Source organism: Clarias gariepinus, chromosome 12 (assembly GCF_024256425.1).
Source record: "Clarias gariepinus isolate MV-2021 ecotype Netherlands chromosome 12, CGAR_prim_01v2, whole genome shotgun sequence".
Lineage (NCBI taxonomy): Eukaryota > Metazoa > Chordata > Actinopteri > Siluriformes > Clariidae > Clarias > Clarias gariepinus.
The window spans coordinates 21240296-21263476 of record NC_071111.1 but is presented as its reverse complement, the minus strand read 5'-3'; the positions used below and the strand labels follow the sequence as shown (position 1 = coordinate 21263476).

Below are 23181 nucleotides of genomic sequence, written 5' to 3'. Positions count from 1 at the left end.
GGTGCTTACGTAAATTTAAATAATAATTAAATCCTCTTTTACTGACATCAAACATCCAAAATTGTAATAAGTGTCGTGTCGTATTAATGTACAAGTCTGATTGAACTGCTTGAACTGAGGTCAGATTGCAAAACATCTGATCTGTATAGTGTGATCTGTGGAGTGGAATAAATCAGAATCAAAAAGGATCACATTATACAGATCTGGCCTTTAAAAACGCACGTTTTCGGAAAAGGGATCCCCCAAACCGATATGTATTTATTCTTCATTTTCATTCAGAATTATTATTATTAGTTGTAGTAGTTCTCCGAATGTATTATTATTAGTATTATTATTATTATTGTAACGCACCCGGCTGTGTGCAAAGATGTGTGATGTTAGCCTATAACAGTATTGTTTTATTGTTTTTATGAGCTTTTATGATGATTCATGCGGAAGACCCGGGTTCGATTCCCAGCCAGTGCTCAAAATGCCGGTGTTATGTAGTTTGGGTTATTCTCACTGAAATGAAAAATCTGATTCGAAACACTCACTCATCGTCTATACCACTTTATCCTGTATTCAGGGTCGCGGGAGGCCTGGAGCCTATCCCAGGAGACTTAGGGCACAAGGCGGGGTACACCCTGGACAGGGTGCCAATCCATTGCAGGGCACACACACATACAGTACTGTACACACACTCACGTTACAGGCAATTTAAGAAAACCAGTTAGCCTAATCTGCAGATCTTTGGACTCTGGGGGGGGGGACCGAAGTACCCGGAGGAAACCCACCAAGCACGGGGAGAACATGCAAACTCCATGCACACAGAGATGGGAATCGAGCCCGGACCCTGTAGGTGCAAGGCGACAGTGCTAAACACTACACCACTGTGCCGCCTAAATTCGAGACACATACGAGCAAAAACAAACCTTATTTGACGTTAGAGAAAAAAAGCCGAATGCTGTTATTCATACTTGAGCAAGCACAACTACATATTCATTCTATAGGTGCCAATACTTTTTGTAGTTAAAGACCACATAAACCCTACAATGTTCCTGTTTGTCTAAGCTCAAAAAACATTGTGTACACAGTGGATAGACACAATAGATTCCTGGTTTAATGTTTGTCTTTCGTCCAAGGTCTCAGGAGAGTGTAGTGTCTAAAGCACATGTCCTAGAATAATAAGTGTGCATGACCAAATAAGATATAATGGAATTCTGGACAAAGAGCAAGCGTGTATTTCACATACCATAATGCATGATAAAAAAGGAATAATGATTCCAAATAAAACTGGGTTTTACAGATGTCATCAGCTGGTGAACTACAATTTCAAATGCAACCAGTATATACATTAAGGATAGTCAGACCTAACTCCACCCAGATACAGCTCAGTGTAGTGTAACCACTTGTCAGACTTGAGAATGAAAAATTAACAATCATGGCAGAAGCAGGATTCAGACGAAGTGAAGTGTTATAAACAGAGACACGCTGTAGATTAAAGCGCCTAAGCAAATGAGTACATTCATCAGTGCAGAGCATTTACAGATGAATGGAGTTAATGATGTGAAGACAGCAACATCTGACGCCAAAGATAAATCAATATTTGTGTCAAGTTAACATCAAACATCTGTCTCGGGTGATGCTGAGTTTTGGGGCTGACTTAAATTAGAACATAATGAGAACAGGCTTAATAGCTTCATGTATTATAGCTTCTGGTCTTTTCCAAGACACATAATGGTCATGATGTGACATGTCAAGCATCATAGCTAATTTAGGGTTGAAGACCCCGGTGCTCTGAGTAGATATTAAAATGTATAAGTAGAGATGCAACATCTACAGTATGTTATTTAATTTTGTCACTGGTGAGCATTTTCTATAAGGGTCGTCCGGGTCAAAGCGATGAAGTTTCTCATGGATGACGGCGTAAAGCCGATTGACATTTACAGAAGACTTGAAGCACAGTATGGTGATGAGGCCGGAGTAGAGCATTTGAATGGCGCAAATGTTTTAAAGAAGGCTGTAAAAGCCCACCGCAGTCGTTCCTTTAAAAACATTTAGCAAGTGGAACACCTGATGCTTAAAAATCGACAGATAACCACATTTGGTGGAAAGTCATTTCCACATCCCTGTGCAGTCCTGTTCTCACTCCAAGCCATTTCCATATGTTTGGGCCATTAAAGGAGTTCCTCGGAGGCCAGGGTTTCACACATGAAGCAGGGAGTCCGATCATGACTCAAGTGTCCTGAGAAAACGTTCTACATTGATGGTATACAAGCACTAGTAAAATGCTGGGATAAGTTCATTAGTGTAGCTGGTGATTATATAGAGAAATAAAGGGAGATTTTACTCTCATAACAATGTTCCGCTACAGTATTATATACAATCAGAATTCCTGGTTTGACCTGAACGCCCCTATATTAAAGTATAAGAGTTATTCAGCAGGAGCTTTTGGAAATGTCCTTGTTTGTTCCTTTTTTGTATTAAAGTAATACCAATGCTAACAGTAATTTCAATAATGCATATTAGTAAAACATTTTTTAATTTTTATGGAAACAGGACGCTGGCGCTGATTTCTTTCCAGTCTTTTTTTAAAATTACTTTGGAGAAATTTAAAGCAAATTGTTTCAAGTTATACGACAAGATGGTACTAGTCCCTTTAAGGTTCCTTCGTGAAAGGGACTACAGTAGTACCATTTTGTCCTATACAGTAACTTGAAACAATGGTTTCTTAGTATATTTGCTTTAACATAGAAAAAATTAAATTAATTGAAGAGCTAGCTCTAAGTGCAACTTTTCTGTTTGCTATTTCTTTTCAAGGTGCTATTCAAAATGCATGAATGCAGACTGAACTCTAATTTTTCAATATAAAAAGAAATACACACACACACACAAACATTACACCTTAAGCCACAGAGAGACTCTACTGAACAGCATAGAGTCTGAGATAACCAAGACAAATTCAAAAGCAGCATAATGCCCAATGTTGTGGTAAACTCCAGGTCTGTCCTGTAAGCGCTCTGTTCCGTTTAAAGAGTGAATAGCATAGCCGCTGCATTGATACATTCCATCAAGGCCATTAATGAGGGTCTTTTATGATTGCATGTATCAAGGACATAGAGGGAGAAAAGAAAAAAACTAGCTGAATACGTGTTTAATAGCAAACCGCACTGAGTGCAGTGGAGTAGACGGGAAGGATGGCCTTACTTTTTTTTTTTTTCACTTTCCCTTTTGTATGGCAGTGAGTCAGGTTTTTCAGATAGCACAAGGTGGATATAGTAACTTTAGTCTCAGCCAAGTGACAAAAGCTTCTATTTTACTGCAGGGACCGTTCATGCGAGCTTCTATTTTCAATGCCAGGTTCCAACTCTGGATTTGACACACTCGATGGCGAGTGTGGTGCACTGCCGTTTTGTAGAAAATAGACATTCACCAGCTAATTTCATCTGAGCAAAACGATCTTTCATATTTTAGGCATAGAAATATATGGTAATGCACTGAATGTATTTTAATCTATAGACAGAAATGATGTTAATAAAAACATTGTGTTACTTTTTTCTCTATATGTTTATTCTTTGACCTTGTGACAGACATTGACGAGTGTTTGAACGGCTTCGTGGAGTGTGACAGTCGAGCCACGTGTGTGAACCTTCCAGGCTGGTATCACTGCGAATGCCGCGATGGTTACCATGATAACGGAATGTTTCTATCAAACGGGGAGTCTTGTGAAGGTAGGAACGATTTTCTTTGTTCTACAGCCACGTGAATTGAATAGCATTGTTATATATCGGTAAACAGGTGGCAGGATCATGGGCACCCCGAGACTTGCTTATGTCTGCGAGGAGAAAAGGCCACCCCTTCTGGTCAGATCAGACAGAGAAGCCAATGTAGATAAGCCTGGCTTTGAGAGAATGGTATGAGAACACACAGTGTATCACAGCCTGACGTAGAGTCTGCAGAGTCCAAGGGGTTTGACTTGGCCTCAAAAATCCCCAGATCTCAATGTGATTGATTATTCATGAGATGGACTGGACAAACAAGTCTGATCCACTTTGCATCTTACACAAAGGATCTGCTGCTAACATCCTGGTGCTAGATTCCACAGCACACATTGTAGAGTGATGTCCCAAGGGGTCAAAGATGGACATGGCAGGCAGGAGGAAAAGAGGAAGGCCCAAGAGGATGTATAAGGATGTGACAAAAGAAGATGTGGTAGATAAAATCAGATAGAGACAAATGGTCTGCTGTTGCGAGACCTAATAGGAGGAACTGAAAGAAAAAGAAGATTGTACTAGTGAAATATTACATTTGATTTGGTACCTGGAGAGCTCCAGAGCTCAAGGACAACCATACCCTGGACACACAAGTCATCTGAAATTCCAATGAGTGTAAATATGAACAAAATGTGGACTCTCTGCTCTGAAAAGATTGAACATTTTGGCTTTGGCACAAACTGCTATGGTTGGCAGAAACACAATGCTGCTCATCACTGAGAACAATGAGCATAGTGGTGGGAACATAATGTTTTTTTTTTTTTTTTATCATGGACTGAAAAGCTGGTCAGGGTGGACGGTAATTGAAGCCAAATACAGGGCAATTCCATTAGGACCTTAACTCTACTGGGGCTGGACTGTAAGGGTTTAAAACCGTGACCCTAAATCAATCTGATTGATAACTGGTGGCAAGATTTGAAAATTTCTGTTTGACAGATGTCTCAGTACAATCTGACAGCTTGAAGCTAATAAACCCGTATCTCAGAAGACTTTCAGCTCTAATTAAAGCAGTAGGTGATTTTACAAAGTGATGGCTTGGGGGAAAGCAGGAGGGGGTGAATAATTATGCAAATGTATGCTTTTTTAATGTAGTTAAACTTGTTAAAGTAAAAACATTTTGTACCTTTATAGGTAAGACATAATGTAATATTATGTAATATTTTGCAGACATTGATGAATGTGAGACAGGGAGGCACAGCTGTCCTAACGACACAGTGTGCTTTAACATGGACGGAGGTTATGACTGCAGGTGTCCTCATGGGAAGAACTGCACAGGCGACTGTTTTCATGATGGGAAGGTGAAACACAATAGGCAGATTTGGGTGCTGGATGAGGACAGGTGTGCCGTCTGCTCCTGTCAGGTGAGTACATCTAACAGGAAGTGTACACAGTGTACCTTTGTGTTTCTCTAGTCTGCTTGTCTGTTTAAGATCTGCGGCACCGGTCAAAATTTGGACACAAGTTTGAACTTATTTTTCTACACTTTGGAACAATACTGGAAATTTCAAAACTATAAAATAACACATATGGCGTTAGAAAATTTAAGTGATAACAACAATAAAACCCTTTTTTAAAGGTCAGCTGTTGTGGAACAGTTCTTGCAAGGGCAGTATTGTGTCAAGTGCATTTGCAAAACCCATCAAGCTCCGTGATGAAACTTCTTCTCATGAAGACCTTTCTTTATGATACAACTGCAAAGTGTATGGTTCAGCTCTATCTTTCCAGTTTGTAATAACGTACGATTACTCGCCATTTGTCGTATTTTTACTCGCCAATTTGTCTCATTTAATGCTGTGTTAAGTCACTTTTTAAGTGAAAAACATAAAAATTAAAATCTATCATAGTGATTTAGAACAATAATCAGTGTTTCATTTGTAGGATTTATATAACAACCATGTTTGTTTCTTTTCTCTCCATAGTCTGGCTTGGTGATGTGTAGGAGGATGGTGTGTGACTGCGGGAACCCGACAGTGGACATCTCCTGCTGTCCAGAGTGCGACCCTCGTCTCAGCTCGCAGTGCGTGCTCTACAATGGCCTCCTGACTTACAACAGCGGTGACACTTGGGTGGAGAAGTGCCAGCAGTGCCAGTGCATAGTGAGCTAATTAGCATGCTAACACTACCTTTCGTGAAAGCCACAAAATGCTAATCCTATAACCCATTCTTTTATCATTTTTTTTTTTATTTGCCACATCAAAGACACATTTGAGTGATTTTAGATGTGTTAAACTTTTATTATGTGGCTTAGTAGTTAACACTGTCGCCTTGCAACTCCAGGTCCTGGGTTCGATTCCCATGTTGGGTCTGTGTGCATGAAGTTTGCATGTTCTCCCTGTGGTTGGTGGATTTCCTCCGGGTTTACTTCTTCGTCCAAACATATGCAGATTGTTTGTAAATGTTGACTAGTGGTCCTACCATGGTTGAACAAATGGGAATAAATACAATGCTCACCACTGGCCTACATGGTCTCTTGTTGGACTACAGAGGTTTATGGATAGAATGCGACCTTTAGTTGCTGTGCAGAATTAGTATTATTCATAATTTAGATACCATACCAAAGCAACATCATGCTATATACAAGGTAGGATCTACTGTACGGTGGGTATTGAAAAGAATCACCCCTTTTACAATTTTGGTTCTTTTGCAGCCTAAAATCAATGGTATGAATGGTCTTTTCTATACCCACTGTATAATACTGGTTAACATGCATTTCTTTTTCCAGTATAAGGCTACCACTTTAATGATTCCCATCTTATACATTCTCAAAGGACAGTGTGCCTCTAATATGTCTCCATTAGTCTCCATCTGTCAGAGTACATACACTAACAGCACAGCCTTCCTACTCCTGCTCATTTCACGCACTAATTAAAGCATTAAAATGCATGAACATCATTGCATGTATGGTTTTTTTTTTACTGCATGTAAATTACCATACATAAACATGCAAATTATACACAAGGATAAATATTTGCTGCCGTTGTAGTTCTAAATAGGCGGAATAGACACATCTCACTGCCTTTGTATAAATCAAAGTGAAAAATTGTTGATTGGTTTTATGCAAAGTGGGAGACAGCTCCTGGAATCTACTTACAGAAAGGATGTTTTTGTTCCATGAAAAGGATGCTTGATGAAAAAGAAATGAAACAAAAACAAACCATTTAAAGTTAAATGTTTAGGTACTCCAGTAATAGATTCGGTTAAAATCAATAATGCCACGATGAGAACACTGGAGCAAGATGTCAGACAGGGACAGAGCTCATTTATTCATTTGTTTGAAAAATGCTTATATACTTACAACACATACCAGATGACACGAGGTACCAAAAAGTGTTGTACTGTGCTTTGATGAGAAAAGTAAGTAATGCAATCTTTAACTAATAACTTTTTAACAGTGGCAACTTGGTGGTTGTGGGGTTTGGACCTGGGATCTTCCAAACTGTAGTCCAATGCCTTAACCACTGAGGTACCCCTGACCCCTAGTCGCATTACAGACGACGCTTTTGCACTGTCAGAAAACCCATTCACTTGAATCCTCTGAAAATTCTGCTGAGGTTTTCCCAGAGAATATTTACAGAGATGACACCGGCAGTGTGTACAGATGGATAAAGAATGGAAAACAAGCATTGATGACAAGACACGCAGTGGGAGACCATCAACTGTGACAAATTAGCTTTCAAGAGTTGGGGTTCAACGATGAAGCAATTGTAAACTAAAAACTGGTATTGGTGGCACAGTGGCGTGATAGTTAGCACTAAGGCCTCACGCCTCCAGCGTTGAAGGACCCGTTGGTGAGTTTCCTCTGGGCACTCTGGTTTCCTCAAACAGTACAAACAGGCACCCTGTACAGGATAATCATAGAATATAGAGTATGGACAGTATATAGTGAGTGTATAGAGAATGAGTGAATGAATGAGAGTAAGAATAGTAACTGCACATTGATAAATACTACTGTAAGTAGGTTACTTACTGTATGCTGGTATCCAGGACAAGTCCAAGAACTATAAATATATTCTTGTAGTTTCAACTTTCACTTTTTATCTGTGTTTAGTGACTATTTGCAAGATATACAGTGTGCAATCACATCTACAAAACTTTCTTTGCAGCACTTTCATCATTGCTACTGGATGTCTGGAATGTCCTTTAGGAACAATGAAGTATCCATCCATCCATCCATCCATCCATCCATTCATTCATCCATCCATCCATTCATGCTTGAAATGCAGATGCATCACAGAGAAAACAGACGATTAAAATTTTGCATACTTTGACATGTGTCCAAAGCAGTGTATATTGTGTTAACCATGCAATGTATGATAAATAGATAGATAGATATGGATGAAACCGGGATTAGAAGTAGACCGGACAACAGTATAACGTTCAACATATCTTTTTTTTAACCCTAATTTAGTCATAGCCAATTCCTCCCCGTCACTAGGGAGCTCCCACATTAAGGCTACTACTACCACTCAGCCGGGAGGGCCGAAGACTATCACGTGTTTCCTCCCAACCACGTGACGTCAGCCGACCGCATCTTTTCGAACTGCTTGCTCACGCACCGTTAGGGGTGACAGGGTCATTGGGTGCCTGGAGCCTATTCCTGGAGACCTAGGGCACTTTCTGAATGGGGTGCTGAACCATCGCACACATACCCACACTCTCTACACACACGGGGCAATTTGGGAATACCAATTATTTTAAGGATGTCTTTGACCTGTGGAGGAAACCAGAGTACCCAGGGTAACCCACCAAGCATTAGGAGGACATGCAAACTTCATGACACAGACCCCGATGCGGGAATCGAACCCGGACGTGTAAGGCGACGATGCTAACCACTAAGCCACCATGTTAGTACAATATAATAAGAAAATAGCAATTGTGTGCAAAATTCTGGAAACAAAAATCCAAGGTTTATATTTTATACCTGAATTTAAGGTATAAAATTCCTTAAATTATTAATGTCTTATTGCACCATGCTAATATATAATAATATATGTTGAATATACAGTAGGTGAAATAAAGGGTGCATATCTACTGTACAGCAAGGTAATATTGTGCTAGATCGTGAATAGAGATTAGAGTACCAACCCTTCATTATTATTTCCTTTATCTATAAAATTACATCAGGAAGTTTTGTTTTGAGAATTTCTACCAAAATCAGATTAGAAAGTTCCATTATTTATGAAGTGCTTAAATCCAATTGTAGCTTGTTTGAAAAGTATCAGGTCCGGATATTTCTGCCTGCAGGCTACCTCTGATTTGCAGTTATGATATTAAAAATATGCTGAAACTGCTTAGGTGTATTAAACAGCAAATACAAAGATATAGTGTAATATTTGCACAATATTAGTGTTCCATATATAAATGAATATATTAGAAAGAAATAGATAAATTAAGCCATTGAAAATGAGAAAAACATGGTTGACATTTGACATATTCCCTTGGAGATTTGCTGTTTTGTATTGCAAATTATTACCAACCTTATAGTGACTGGATGCGTTAAAATATCACTGCAGCACATTAATTTATCATTATTGGAAGGGCAAGGTTCAGGGTTTTGGTAAGGGGTGGGGGACATGTTTTATATGTCAGTTTGCTAGATTATACCCTCACCAGACACATCATTAGGCACGTCAGTTCCTAACTGCTCGTTAATCCAAATATCTACTGTAAATTTGCCAATCACATGGCAGCAGCTTAATGCATTTGGCCATGTAGGCATGGTCAAGATGATCTGCTGAATTTTAAAAATGGGCAAAAGAATGGAGAAGAAAGGTAATTTAAGTGACTTTGGATGTGGCATGCTTGTTGGTGCCAGATCGGCTGGTACAAGTATTTCCGAAACTGCTACTTGATTTTTCTCTAGGGTTTACAGAGAACGGTCTAAAAAAGAGAAAATATCCAGTGAGCGTCTGTCCTCTGGGTGAAAAAGCCTGATTGATGCCAGAGGTCAGAGGAGCATGGCCAGACTGTTCAAGCTGATAGAAAGGCAACAGTAACTCAAATAACCTTTAGTTACAACTGATGTATACCGAACAGCATCTCATCATGAACACACAATGCATCAAACTTTGAAGCAGACGGGCTACAGCAGCAGAAGACCACATGGGGTCCCGCTCCTGTCAGCTGAGAACAGAAACAGGAAACTTAGGCTATGATTAAAATGGGCTCAGCAAAATTAGACAATAGAAGATTGGAAAAATCTTGCCTGGACTGATGAGTATCGATTTCTAGTGCGATTTTCGGGGGTAAGGGTCAGAATTTGGCACTATTTGGAACTACATGAAATCATGGATCTGTCTTGCTTTATGTAAATGGTTCGGGTTTATGGTGGTGATGTAATGGTGTGGCCGATATTTTCTTGGTCCTTGTGCATGGTTTAAATGCCGCAGTATTGTTCTTGATCATGGCCATCCCTTTATGAGCAGAGGTGGGTAGAGTAGCCAAAAATTTTACTCAAGTAAGAGTATCCGTTACATTAAAATAAAATTACTAAAGTAGAATTAAAAGTAGTCATCCAAAATATTACTCAAGTAAGAGTTAAAATGTATTTGGTAAAAAGATACTCAAGTACTAAGTAATTGTTTCATCATAATGTCTGATTCATTTATTTGTTTACAGATTATATATTATATTTCCAAACAATCAAATAAAATAAATTAGTAAAACTAAATATCTTCACAAAATAGCAAATTAAGGAAGAAAATAGCATTAGAACATGAACAAGAGGTCTCACGTTACTATAAACTGTGTCTAGAAGAACAGATGTAAGAAACTTATATTTTAGCCTCTAGTTTATTTGCTAATTATATAAAGTATGTTAACACTGCAACATTAAATAAAACAGCTAAAATAACCGCGGCATGTTTTCTTTCGCTGTCTACCACGTCATGTGTGTGTGGTCTACATGTGGTTATTATTATTGCGGCTGATTGGTCAAACAATCATGATTATTGTCGTCACATCCGATTGGTGGAACACAGTCATGTGGTACAGTACAGTAGCTGAATTTCTCTAGCAAAAACAAAGAATATCCAACGTGTAGAATAAATGGTTAGATAAGTAACGAGTCGAGTGTAGCCGAATGTTTCTTCTTCATAAATGTAACAGTGTAAATGTAAACTCGTTACTACCCACCCCTGTTTATGAGCACAGGATAATGCACCATGTCACAAAGCTAAAGTCATTTCAATCTGGTTCCTTGCACATAACGATAAGTTCAGTGTACCTAAACAGTCTTTACAGTCAACCTTCTTGAAGTGGTGGAAAAGGGGATTTGCGTTAAGGATGTGCAGCAACTGCATGATAACTTTAAGAAATGTTTCCAGCACTTTGTTGAATCTATACCACAAAGATCTAAGCAGATCTGAAGGTTAAAATGGGTTCAACCCAGTACTAGCAAGGTCTACCTCCAGTAATGAAGTGTCTGGTGAGTGAATTAATGACTATAGTAATGAACGTTCTGGAGTAATCAATGTTTAAAATATTAAAATAGGAAAGAAGAATTCTTACCAGCACCATCTGTTTCTTCTTTCATCAGCTTATGTTGTTTCCTGCATTCTCTTTTTCTCTCATTTCTCCGTACATTCACCTACAAGTTAGAAACAAGGGGTAATTCTTGGAATGGGATTGATAAATAAAAATCTTTTTAACTGGAATATACTATAAAAATCTACACTTTATTTGTTTTTACATGACAAAGCTTTCCTGCCAGCCTTTACATTATATCCCAGCCATGCGTTGTCATTTGATGTGCAGTTCTTTAATTAAGAATCACTAAGCGACAGAACATGGAGGAGAAAGTGAGGATGAAGCAATAACAGAACAAGCTTTTTAAAATGAGGGGCTATCTGGCAGAAATAAATAGGTGTAGGGAGTTTGTGCATAAAATCACAGCTTCAGATCTTCCAGATACCATCACCGCTCTGGCTTGGCTTCAGCCTCCTCTGGGGATTTGTCTTTTTCTCGTTATTCACAAAACCCTCTGCCGAAATCGAATCATAAAGTTCGGCTCGCACATAGACAGTAAATCTCTAGAGTTATATCGATCTGGGCACAGATACAGGTTCCTCTCTTGCTCTCGTTGCTTTTCTCGCTTTAGGTTTCTTATATCCTGACGTACTTAATGGTTTCGAGGTTGCCAAGGCATTACAGCACCATCTTTCTTTACGGCTCACCCTTTGCTCTGTCAGCTCGCTGTATTTTAACCTCACGTATCATCTATGCCGTTTATTTGAGCTGTGCAAACTCTGGTAATGATTTGTTTATTTGTTTTTATGTGAAAAATCACTTATCATTTAATCATAAATATTTGAATCATGCATTTTTTTTTAACCTTTCTGTTTTCCCCCAATTATAGTCTTTGTCATGCATTGCTTTTTGTCCTGTTTGTTAAAATTTTATGTGGTACAGTAAAGAGAAAGACAAAATCTAATTAGTCGAGAAATACTACTGATCGTGAGCATGTCACTCCGTGCTTTTGTAGTCGCAGAGAGATGTGATTTGAAAAGTATCGCTTAGCGGCATTGGTTATATTACAATTTTTAATTCCGTTCCCTCCGAGGTAGAATAAACACGAAATGAAGAACTTGAAAGAACGCCGTTGGTGAGAGACAAAGTGAAGTGAACGATGAAAAAAAGTGTCAAAAGAAAGTCTGGGTTTGTGTGTGTGCGCGGAATAGAAGAATAAAGACGCAGAAGATGCCAGATAAAAGAGAAAGACAGAGAAAAACTATTACATCATATACATTATAACTTGAAACAGTGTGCTGTTTGATAGGGAAGCGATAACTAGGAAATTCAAAGGAGATTCAAATATGATTAAAAAATACAAGATGATGAATGATTGCATTTTCTTTGGAACATGTACAGTATGAAGTCTCTCCTGCTCATGAGGCTCATCTGGTGTTATGCATGAACTATACTATACTTCTAATGCGTAACTTCAAATCGCTTTTAAGCTGCACCTCTTCCTGGTCCACCATGACCACTTCTTTTTCATCTTTTTCAGTCAAAGGCAGTCACAAAGCCTATTAAAAACAAGAAGAGAAAAGAAGGAAAGAAAAAAATACTGTGCAAAAGTCTTAGGCATCATATTATATGCTGTACCAATGTTGTTATATATGTTTATCATGTATGCATAATTATGTACAAAATTATTTCGTATTTCCATAAATAACTTACGAACATTATATATATATATATATATATATATATATATATATCCTCTTTGTATTCAGCCTAGTGGGACACCCTGTAGTAACAGGATAAAACAGTGTATGCCTTCGCCTTTGAGAATCCTATTGCCTTCAGGGACCTAATATAATGAGCTTTTTTCCCTTGCGAACCTGTAATGATATTTGAATGAGGAGTGTGTCCGAAAAGCACTCTGACAAAGCGTTCTAAAAGAATTGTGCTGCCGAGGATAGGCATCCTATTGTGTGTGTGGTGCTGTTTAGTACCTTTGAGCCCTAGACATTCACATTAGGAATCTGTAACAGAAATCCAAAACTCCTAAGAAGCTGCTTTTGGAAAAGGACGACGATCGATGCTTTATTTATTGTATGTGATTTCTGATTCTGATGCACGTGTGTGTGTGTGAGTGTGTGGTGTGAACATCCTGCACCGTGTGGGTACATACTGTATCTTTCTGTTGCAGCATGGCGAGGTGGACTGCTGGCCGATGCCCTGTACTCCGCTGACTGACTGTGAATTTGTAGCGGTGCCAGAGGGAGAATGCTGCCCTCGTTGCATATCGGACCCATGCCAGGCAGACACGTTGTACAATGACATCACTAAAACATGCGTGGATGAATACGGTGCAACACGCTTAGGCGGCTCTACCTGGAATAAACATGGCACTGAGTGCTCTATCTGCCAGTGCAAGGTAAGACGCACAGAATTACACACAATACAGTTATTCACTACTGCATCTATTTATGTCTTTTTCATTTGAATCAGTAAAAATGTGTAAAATGTTAATTTTGCATAGAAGGTCTCCTTTAAAAATGGGATAACTTACAATATAGTTTCTATACCATTCATCCAGTGTAGATTTAAATTATCAGTCATTATTATATATATGTAATAATGTACATATATGTAGTCAATCCTAGTGGCAAGACATATACTACTAACACCTAGCATTGACTATTTATGTCTTTTAATGGGACATAAAGTCTCAAACTGGAACAAATAAAACATTTTGGGCAGTGGTGGCTCAAACGGTGACGGCTGCCACTCTTAGGTCCTTGAGTAATGCCCTTAACCCTATCTGCTCCAGGAGCGCTATAACCTGGCTGACCCCATTCGTAACTGGGATATGCAAAAAAACAACAAAAAAAAATTATATGTATGGTACATGTGACAAATACTATATTATTATTGTTATTTTTATATACTCTACATTGTGCTGCACATTGAGCATAATCAAATCTTTTCTTTTATATAACAGCCAAGGTTTTTTTTTTTACTTATTTCAGTCAAAAATAATGATTGATACATTTATCTCTAATTAAATTTACTTTACAATTTAATTGTAATTAATTCATAAAAAGATTAGATTCTGGCTATGATTGTCTAAACGTCCATGCAAGAAAAATCAGTAACATGTAGGTACATTTAAACTCATTCGTTAATTAAAAACCTTGGAGGATCACATAATTCATTCATTCATTCATTCATTCATTGAATAAATAAATAGCTGCTTTTTCTGTTTTGCACATTTACTCTAATAAATAGACCCACAGTTTAAGGCATTGCTCTCTATCCACACTGAGGTCTATACAAATATATCAGTTTTTCACACTTTCATATACTGATCAGCCATAACATCAGCACTACCACCAGGTGAACTGAACACCATTAATCATAACTATACCCCAGCAATCTGGTGACAGGATTATAGGCACCCAAGGACCAAAGGCCACTCCGTCTCCTGAGATCCAACAGAAACCCAACTCAAACCCAAGGCAGCACAAATTTTTATTAAAATAATCAATGCTGGCCACGATAGACAGCGACTAGAACACTCAGGAACACCACAACAGGGAAAGAGCCCAAGACTGCTGAACCAACCTCCATACACCCCGGATCTCAATCTGATGGAGCACTCATGAAATGCATGGGGAAAAGAAGTCAAAAGAAGGTGGTTGTAGTATTAATAGATGTAATGTTATGACTGATCAGTGTAATCAGAAGGTTTTTCAAAATGATTTCAAACCATGACAGATTGATGAGATTTCTTTTGAAATCCAAAGTTGTCATGGCTAATGAGAACAATCAATAACGCGAAACCTTCATTAATAAAACATTGTCTCCTCTGCCGGCTTGAAACATCACATCATCCACCACTGTTCTTCCAAAAATCACTCGCAATACTACCATTATTACCAGGCACAGTTCATCAGACAAAAATGCAAACGATTGCAAGAGATGGAGAAATTCACAATGTGCAAAAGGAACATATGGTCACAAAGATGATTTATATATGAACAGTATATATAAAAAAAGACATGTAACGGACAGTGTATTTATTTTGGGCCCAAGCCTTATGTTTAAAAAAGCAGCAAACTGACTCAAGATTATGAAAGGCACAGTTATGAAACCATATTAAATGGTGTGGAGGTCTCAGGTCTCCAGAGTCAAAAGCAAATTGATCTTCTTATTGAGACTGTCTTGGCTCTTACAGTCCTACACACACCTACACACATTCATACAACAGACAAAGAAACACCAAGCTTTTCTAAAGGGCGTAATAATGCTTTAAGTGTCAAGTTTTCTATACTGATATTTTCGGTTTGACTTCTTTGCTCTTTCTCTCTCCCTCTCTCTCTCTACAGAACGGGCATGTCTGTTGCTCTGTGGATCCTCTGTGCCTCTAGTGCCATTCAAAAAGCAACTGTCTATCTCACTGCCCTTTTCTTGTTTTCTATCCCCTTGATTTTTCCCCTCTCTCTCTCTCTCTCTCTCTCTATCAATGATCCTTGCTTCCTCTATATCTCTCTTTTTCGGTCACTCTGCTCCTGCCTGTATGTACACCTTCAGGTTTTTCTTCCTACTGTCTCACGTGTACTGCATCAAACAGACATGACATAAAGTTGCAAGATTCATCTATCGATCACAGTATTGGAATCACGTGTTTCAGAATCAACCTGCAGTGTGAACAGCTTGTGCTTTTGATACTCAGATTTATTCACTTCGACTACAAGACACTACACAGAGATTCCTGATGCATGAAGGGAAAGGCTTTAATTGTAACGATCAAAATCCAGACGTCCATGCATTCCATTGTAAAATAGCCACGTTCATCAATCCATGGGCATGACTCAATCCATTAGCCATTCTCTGCCAATGCAGTATTGCTAATTTCCATTTCTAAGAAGACAAAAAAATTACAGGCTTGCTTGATTTTTGGCTTTTTCTTAAACTTAACACCTACATTTTTATGTTAAACGTTGTATTTTTGTTAAAGGTTTACTGAGGTTTAAATTATTCAATGGCTTGCTATTGTGTAATAGTGAAATAAAGATTTCCATTTAAAAAAAAGGTTGATTTTAATTTTTTTGGCATTTAGTTCATCATTAACTCCAGGTGAGATGTTGGCTTCCTTATTATAGACTTAAAGTCTAGTAACGAAGAACAGTGCATTTTAATCTCTCAAAACTCATTAGAAAATGGTGAGTTATCTGATAAACAAGTGAACACAAGTGTATAAAAATGGATGATTTAATTATAAATTAGGGGGATTTAATACTGGAATTGCGCACATCCTTATCTGGACCTGACATGTAAATATAGACTACATGATACAGTATACTGTATGTTTTTGTTTATTTATTCATTTATTTATTTGCTGGGGACTATGAGTCAAGTCCTTGAAGGTCTACTGTAGACGCCATGAAATCCATCTTGGCTGCTTCTTCTAAAGAAAAGAATCTGACAACCTCAGAGGCATCAACTACACAAAAACAAACTTGTCTTCCCTTGATCTTCAACTTCCTGTCGAATGCGGAGATGCTATGGAGCTAACAAATACGCGTTCCACCTTTAATAGCTGACTCAAGGAAGGAACGTTTTTTAAGCCTCAGATGTTAACCCTTAAATCTCAAGCAGCACTCGAGGATCTGTGCTGAAAACAGAACGTTGGTCAGCGATGGGTTGGAAAAAAATATATACAGTATGCGCACTTATTATGCGGAAGTCTGCCAGTGTGTGTCGACGAGGGAGTCTTCAGCTGTCAAACTGGGTGTTTGGGTGTTTGGGTATGTCATGTAGTACCAAAGTTATTGTTGCTTTTAAAATGTGTGAATTTCACCGATACCGGATTATGGGAATGACATCGCAAAAATGTCATGTTAATGCTCATATTATTATTATTATTATTATTATTATTATTATTATTATTATTATCAGATAAAAACAATCAGAAACATAACATAAAACATGTGATCATATGTGTCTGTGGTATTTTTTTGCCTGTGTGTCTTTTTTTTCCCTTCAGTCATGTTTATGTGGTTAAAATGAAATATAATTGATTTCAAAATATTGCCTAGGTTGTGCTGAAAAAAATATTATACTCTGTATTGCTCAAAACCTGCCCACTATAAACATAGTAATGCAAAAGAAAGAAGACAGATTGGCCACCTCATCCATGGTGTACCTAACCTTTTGCCCCGAGGCCCCTAAAATAGATTCCAGGCCTTTTAAAATGTTGTACAGAAGATGCGGGATAGAGAATAAATAAGTGATTGAGTGACTTTTTCTTCTTCTTTGTCTTTCGGCTGTTCCCTTTCAGGGGTCGCCACAGCGAATCATCTGCCTTCATCTAAACCTATCCTCTGCATCCTCTTCTCTCACACCAACTAACTTCATGTCCTCTCTCACTGCATCCATAAATCTCCTCTTTGGTCTTCCTCTAGACCTCCTGCCTGGCAGTTCAAACCTCAGCATCCTTCTACCGATATATTAACTATATATCCCTCCTCTGAACATGTCCAAACCACCTCAATCTGGCCTCTCTGACTTTATCTCCAAAACATCTAACATGGGTTGTCCCTCTAATGAACTCATTCTTGTTCCTATACATCCTTGTCACTCCCAAGGAGAACCTCAACATCTTCAGCTCTGCTACCTCCAACTCTGCCTCTAAGCCGTAGAGCATTGCTGTGCTCACCACTGTCCTGTACACCTTTCCTTTCATTCTCGCTGATACTCTTTTATCGCATAACACACCTAAAACTTTTCTCCACCCATTGCAACCTGCCTGTACCCACCTCTTCACCTCCTTTGAACACTCTCAGTTGTTTTGGACCATTAACCCTAAGTACTTAAACTCCTGCACCTTCTTTACCTCTGCTCCCTGTATCCTCACCGTTCCTCTTGAGTTTCTCTCATTCACACACATCTTACTGGGGCTAACCTCCATTCCTCTGCTTTCCAGAGCATACAGTACCTCCATCTTTCCAAATTTTCTTCCACCTGTTCATTGCTCTCGCTACAAAGCACAATGTCATCTGGAAACATCATAGTCCATGAAGACTCCTGTCTAACCTCATCTGCGATCCTGTCCATCACCAGAGCAAACAAAAAGGGGCTTAGAGCCGATCCTTGATGCAGAGCCACCTCCACCTTGAACTCTTCTGTCACACCTACAGCACATCTCACCACTGTCTTAGCGCTTTCATACATGTCCTGCACCACTCTAACATACTTCTCTGCAACTCCAGACTTCCTCATCCAATACCACAGCTCCTCTCTCGGCACCCTGTCGTACGCCTTCTCTAAATCTACAAAGACACAATGCAACTCTTTATTACCTTCTCTGTACTCCTCCACCAGCATCCTCAAAGCAAATACTGCATCTTATGTACTGTACTTTTTCTAGGAATAAAACCATATTGCTGCTCACAAATGCTCACCTCTGTGCTTAACCTAGCTTCCACTACTCTTTCCCACAGCTTCATTGTATGGCTCATTAGCTTTATGCCTTTGTAATTGCCACAGCTCTGCACATCTCCCTTGTTCTTAAAAATCGGCACCAACACACTTCTCCTTTATTCCTCTGGAATCCTCTCACTCTCTAAGATCTTGTTAAACAAACTAGTCAGAAACTTTACTGCCACCTTTCCTAAGCATTTCCATACCTCCACAGGTATGTCATCAGGACCAACAGCCTTTCCACTCTTCATCCTCTTCAACACCCTTCTCACCTCACTTTTACTAATATTTGCTACATCCTGCTCCACAACAGTCACCTCTTCTACTCTTAAGTGCTAAAATGATGATAATAATAATAATAATAATAATAATAATAATAATTTAAAAAAACTTCTTGTAATCAGAAAGTTACGACAAAATGATGACAAGGTCCTTTTTGGCCTTACAGGATTCTCTTTGAGATTTAAAGTTGACATGCATAACAACAATCAGTAATGCAAAAACCCCATTTAAACACTGTCTCATCTGCTGGCCTGGAACGTCACATCATCCACAAATATTCTTTCAAAAAACCTCTGCAACACTCAGATAATTGAAATTATCTCTTTATTTTTTTATTTATTTTGTCTCTTTCATATCTCTTTATTTGAGATCAGCTTTTTAAGATTTCTAACATCCTACGTAAACATAATAAATGTTAACCCCCTTTCATTTCTTATCCACCGGCACACAAAAACTAACCATCTTTACGCAGTCCTCCACAACAGCCTCATATTTATTAGAATGATTATATCAGAGTTCTTCTTCAATGACGCAAAGGAAAATACTGCATGCTGTTAAGATATCACTGTTGATGTGGCACAGTTTTATTCAGCTCAGGATTGCTTGCATCATGGTGTAAATCGTATGCGCTGTACACATAAATGGCAGAATGATCTGATCCATCTTTCCTTCCCAAAGTGGCTAGGGTTGTTTGCACTCCTGTGGATTGATATCTCGTGGTAGGAATTTAAGTCGAGTGGATTTGTTGATATTTCTTCACTCTGAGTGGTTTCATCACTTTCAATTCAGAAAGGCGAAATGTCTTTCAGATTGTATGACAGGTCCAGATACTGCTCCTAGAAATTGAAAAATGGCCGTGGCATTGTGGAAAGGTTCCTCCAATTACTGTCTCAGAGACAACCTAAGTTTTTTTTTTTTGTGATTTCAAGATAAGAAACATTTCTTTCGAAGAATAAGAACTTTTCTAATGTGGTAAAATGCATTATTGGGCATACATAGAAATTCTGTAAAAGGTAACTCAGTGGTTAAGTTAAACTTAAGCACCACCAGGGTATCAGTTTTGGGCTATTTAGCATGGCTCTTAACCCTCAGCTGTTCAGATGTATAAGGACATAAATGTAAGTTGCTCTGATTAAGGGTGACTGGCAAATAAATCAGGCCGGCAGCACGGTGGTGTACTGTAGTGGTTAGCACTGGTGCCTTACACCTCCAGGGTCTGGATTCAATCCCTGGCCAGGTTTGATTCCCATCTGTGTGTATGGAGTTTGTTCTCCCTGTTCTTTGTGGGTTTCCTGTGGAGTTTCCTTCCAAAGACCTGGAGATTAGCCTAACTGGTGTTCCTAAATTGCCCATAGTGAGTGTGTGTGTCTGTGTGTGCCATGCGATGGATTAGAACCCTGTCCAGGGTGTACCCCACCTCATGCCTTAAGTCTCCTGGGATAGGCTCCAGGCCTACAGGATAAAGCGGTATAGGCAATGAATAATAAAAAAAAAATTAAGTCAGACCATGCATTAGCTCCATTAGCTGACACAGTGATAGAGTTTCAGTCTAGTTTAAGGTTGTGTGTTGGATCCTGAACTCTGGTGACTGTTCAGTGCTCAAATTTATAATACTGTGCAAAAAGTCATGAGCCATCTCTGATATCTTCAGTTTTCGCTTTCAAAAGAACCAGACTTTGTATTAAGTATATTTCTTAATGGGGTCTTAAAAAACAGTTCTCTAGGCTTCCTGAAAAACATTTTTGACTCTTATTTTCAGCCCAGTCCCTGTACCTAGGCAACTTCAGAGGAAGTTTTGTTTGGTAAGCCACTCTGTGGCCTTTGAATCATTCAAGCATAAAAGTATCTAACTTAAGGCATGAACCAGTGATAAACCAGTGCAGATGATGACAGATGATCAGGCCGGTGATTAGTACACTGATGATGCTGAATGCTGAGTGGTCGGCATAGACAAGAGGGGAAATGAGGTCGCTGCTGAGCTTGTTACATGAACAGCCAATTTTATTTAAACGTGTATCTTTAGGCACTTTGCATTTTGCCACCATAAAACATTTGTTCACATTTCTTTAATTGAATCTACATCATTTAATTTAGTATGAGGAAATGAGGGGTGGATTCAGACTTTTTCGCAATACTGTATATTTCCCCAAATTCCCCATTTGGATAAAAGCAAACTTAAATCTATCTGTCTAGCCTTATGTTTATCAGTTTCTCGTGCGTTTTACAAAGTAGTGGTTATCACTTGAGAATTGCAGCTACACATCAGTTAAAACTATTATGATCCTGAACAGGTTTATGGCCAGTCAATTTAGTTGCATGGAAATTTTAATCAGGTTATAGTGAACCATAGTGAACAGAAATCTAAGCAGTTTTTATTTGGAACTTATCTGATGTGACTGGGTTTTAATGTTCGCTGTAGCTGTCTGCTTATAATTCCTTCTTTATTTTCTTTTCCTGACTAAGTAAACACCCTTTAATCATTTTGACATTTTCAGCGCAGTATGGGGTCCTGCTAAAGTAGTGAGTCGGGTTCCTGCCAAAAACACGTCACTTATGCCATCCTTTAGTGACACCAGAGGTTCTTGGCACAATATAAAAAGATCCATGGGAGAAAGTCAGAAAGAAAGGAGGAAGATGGAGTGGAGAATTCAGGAGGAAGAGAAGAGATGAAAGAGGTTGTAGGAAATGTCAAAGGGATGAAGGTATCCCTGTTAAAACACTGCTGCGGGTGCAGACACAGATCAGTGCTCATGATGAAACCAGGGTGTATGTAATCAGAAATGAGATTTAGACAGAAAGCAAATGGGAAAAACTTAGGCATAGACAGAGAACATTGAAAAAACGTTACTTAAATATAAGTGGGGTCAGAATTAAGGAACTGAATTGTTGATATGCAGGGCATTATGGGAATTGAGGTTGGGTTTCATCAATGGCTGGTATGGACAGAGACATGAATAATAATAATCTCTTCTTTTACTCATCACGGCTTTATCCTGCCTACAGAGTGGCGGGTGGCCTGGAGCTTATCCCATAAGACTTGGGGCACAAGGTGGGGTACACACTCTCACACACCCATTCACACACTACAGGCAATTTGGAAACAGCAGTTAGACTGACCTGCATGTCTTTGGACTGGGAGAAAACTCCCCAAGCACTGGAAGAGCATGCAAACTTCACGCGCACAGACCCAAGGCAGGAATCAAACCCAGACCCTGGAGGTGCAAGGCGACAGTGCTTACCACTACACCACCTTAGTGAAAATACTCCTTTACATTAATATAGTTGAGATATGGTAGAAAACTATGGGCACATGGATAATGTATGGATTTAAGTTTAATTTTTTCAAGTTTTAAGTTGGATTTAAGTTTCAATGCATTTCCTCATCATGTAAAGACCGTTTAACATGTTCAGTTTGCTGCTGCCAATTTACAGTTTCACACTCGCCCAGACCCAACCTTATAATTAAGGCTATTTTACACACACAACATAAATTATTTTATACAGTGGTCTGAAAAAAGGATCTTCTAGCCTGCACTTATGACAGGCACATTACAAGTGAATATGAAACAGTGAACATGATGTTTATAGATTGACAATAAAAAAAAATCATATTATAATAATAATTACTGATTGATCAGCTCAAAACATTATTTCAAATGCTGGTAGGTTAAAGGTAAAGAGTGGTTTGAAAATGTCAATATTTTTTAGATGAAATTTATATATATATGAAAAGATTTTAAGCCACCCCTTGGTTTTTAATTTCTCGTTTGCTGCCAAAGAGCCCGACTTTCTTGTAATTTTAATGTTCTCTTAAGGAATAGTTGTTCAGACTTTGTAACTGACTTTTTTGGCTCTTATTTTCAGTCCAGGTGACAGATGATTAGGCTGGTCGGTGATTAGTATACTGGTGATGTTGAATGCTGAGTGTTTGGAACAGACGAGAGGGGAAATGAAGTTCCTGCTGAGTTCGTTATATAAACATCCAGTTTTTAATTTATATCTTTATGCACTTTACAACCTGTTGCAGTAAAAACATTTCTTCCTGTTTCTTAATTAAGGTAATCTTCATCATTCAAATAAATTTAATATGAAGAGATGATGGGTGGCTCAAGATTTTTGCACATCGCTGTATATCTTAATGTATTTATTACAGTAAATGCTAAATAACCTTCCATGCTTATTAGATATCACATCCCTGATACAACAATTGATT

At 38.6% G+C, this 23181-nt stretch overlaps 1 protein-coding gene across 1 annotated transcript in view; it reads left to right on the top strand.

Annotated features, from left to right (window-relative positions):
* The window catches only part of nell2b (neural EGFL like 2b), an 81917-nt gene extending 65620 nt beyond the window's left edge, over positions 1-16297 (top strand). The window contains exons 16-20 of the mRNA XM_053508934.1: positions 3570-3710; positions 4920-5113; positions 5672-5848; positions 13408-13635; positions 15590-16297. Of these exons, the coding sequence (XP_053364909.1) occupies positions 3570-3710; positions 4920-5113; positions 5672-5848; positions 13408-13635; positions 15590-15631 (782 nt within the window). The 3' untranslated portion in view covers positions 15632-16297. The remainder of the gene's footprint in view (positions 1-3569; positions 3711-4919; positions 5114-5671; positions 5849-13407; positions 13636-15589) is intronic.
* The last annotated feature ends 6884 nt before the right edge of the window (positions 16298-23181 follow it).